We start from the raw sequence: 1535 nt of genomic DNA, 5'->3' as shown, positions 1-1535 counted from the left end.
GTGTTCACGTGTCCGTGTGTTCATGTGTTCACGTGTCCGTGTGTTCACGTGTTCACGTGTCCGTGTGTTCACGTGTTCATGGGTTCACGTGTTCGCGTGTTCATGTGTTCATGTGTTCACGTGTCCGTGTGTTCACGTGTTCACGTGTCCGTGTGTTCATGTGTTCACGTGTTCGCATGTTCGCGTGTTCACGTGTTCATGTGTTCACGTGTTCATGTGTTCATGTGTTCACGTGTTCGCATGTTCGCGTGTTCACGTGTTCATGTGTTCACGTGTTCATGTGTTCATGTGTTCACGTGTTCGCATGTTCGCGTGTTCACGTGTTCATGTGTTCATGTGTTCATGTGTTCATGTGTTCACGTGTTCACGTGTTCGTGTGTTCACGTGTTCATGTGTTCATGTGTTCATGTGTTCATGTGTTCTGTTCCAGCTGTTGGCCGGAGCTCCGTTTGGAACAACCAGAAGTAAAACCATCCCTAAGGAACACCTGTCATCAGCTCAGGACCTGGACACCATCTGGTCTCTGGGGGTGAGCCTGTCCTGTTTTAAGTGTTGATCTAACATCAGTGTTAACATCAGTGTTAACATCAGTGTTAACATCAGTGTTAGGTCAGTTTAATCCCCTCCTTCAGGTCACAGACAGAGTCATGGTTTTAGCTGGGAACCATCTTTGACTCTACATCTATTTTTATAAAAAATATTATCTTCTAAGAAAAATGTGATCATTAATTGGTCACCAGAATAATTGTGCAGAAAACCAAGTGAATTCTAAAAAGCTTTATTCCTCAGATCTAAAAACTGTCTYATCMGCAAASAAWAACAATGGCTTCTTCCCACAGCAGCTGCTGCTACTTTCACTGCCATAACCTGGTCAACCTCAGGGGGCGGGGCCTTTTATGTCAGACATATTATCCTGCTGAGATGAGACATGTTACTTAGAAACTTACTGATTCTCTCAATGTTTAAAGAAAAGGGCTTATAAATAATCACAAAGTGTAAAAAATTCAGTTAATTAGTCAGTAAATTTCCTCAACTTTTTAATATTCAATCAAAGTTAATTAAAAGAAAGAGTCACCAGTAMCTTAAGGGAAGTGAGTTTGTTGTAAAGCTTTCATTTGGAAGAAGTTTGAAGGAGCTGCTCTGCTTCAGGGAACAGGTTTATGGAATATTTAACAAWCATTTCAACAACTATTTACATGTTTAAAAAGATTACTGAGGGAAATTAATTACAAAGTGTGATGCTGTGTAGAGTTTAGTGAAGATACCAGAGGATTCCTGATGTTAGTTTCAGGTTTTTTTTATCGTACATCCATCATCTTCCTCTTATCCGGGGTCAGGTCTCGGGGGCAGCAGCCTCAGCAGAGACCCAGACCTCCCTCTCTCCAGACACTTGGACCAGCTCCTCTGGGGGAATCCCAAGGTGTTCCCAGCTGAGAAACATAGTCCCTCCAGCGTGTCCTGGTCCTCCTCCCAGTGGGACGTGTCCAGAACACCTCACCAGGGAGGAGTCCAGGAGGCATCCTAACCAGATGAAC

The 1535-nt window shown here is 43.4% G+C and overlaps 1 protein-coding gene across 1 annotated transcript in view; it reads left to right on the top strand.

Moving 5' to 3' along the window:
* Positions 1-430: 430 nt before the first annotated feature.
* Positions 431-1535, top strand: part of tmc3 (transmembrane channel like 3) — a gene marked incomplete at its 5' end in the record, with an annotated part of 20343 nt that continues 19238 nt past the window's right edge. The window contains 1 exon segment of the mRNA XM_014016734.1: positions 431-529. Within this exon segment, the coding sequence (XP_013872188.1) occupies positions 431-529 (99 nt within the window).

The sequence above is a fragment of the Austrofundulus limnaeus genome, unplaced genomic scaffold (assembly GCF_001266775.1).
Source record: "Austrofundulus limnaeus strain Quisiro unplaced genomic scaffold, Austrofundulus_limnaeus-1.0 Scaffold153, whole genome shotgun sequence".
NCBI classification, from domain to species: Eukaryota; Metazoa; Chordata; class Actinopteri; order Cyprinodontiformes; family Rivulidae; genus Austrofundulus; species Austrofundulus limnaeus.
This window is presented reverse-complemented; position numbering and strand designations above follow the sequence as displayed.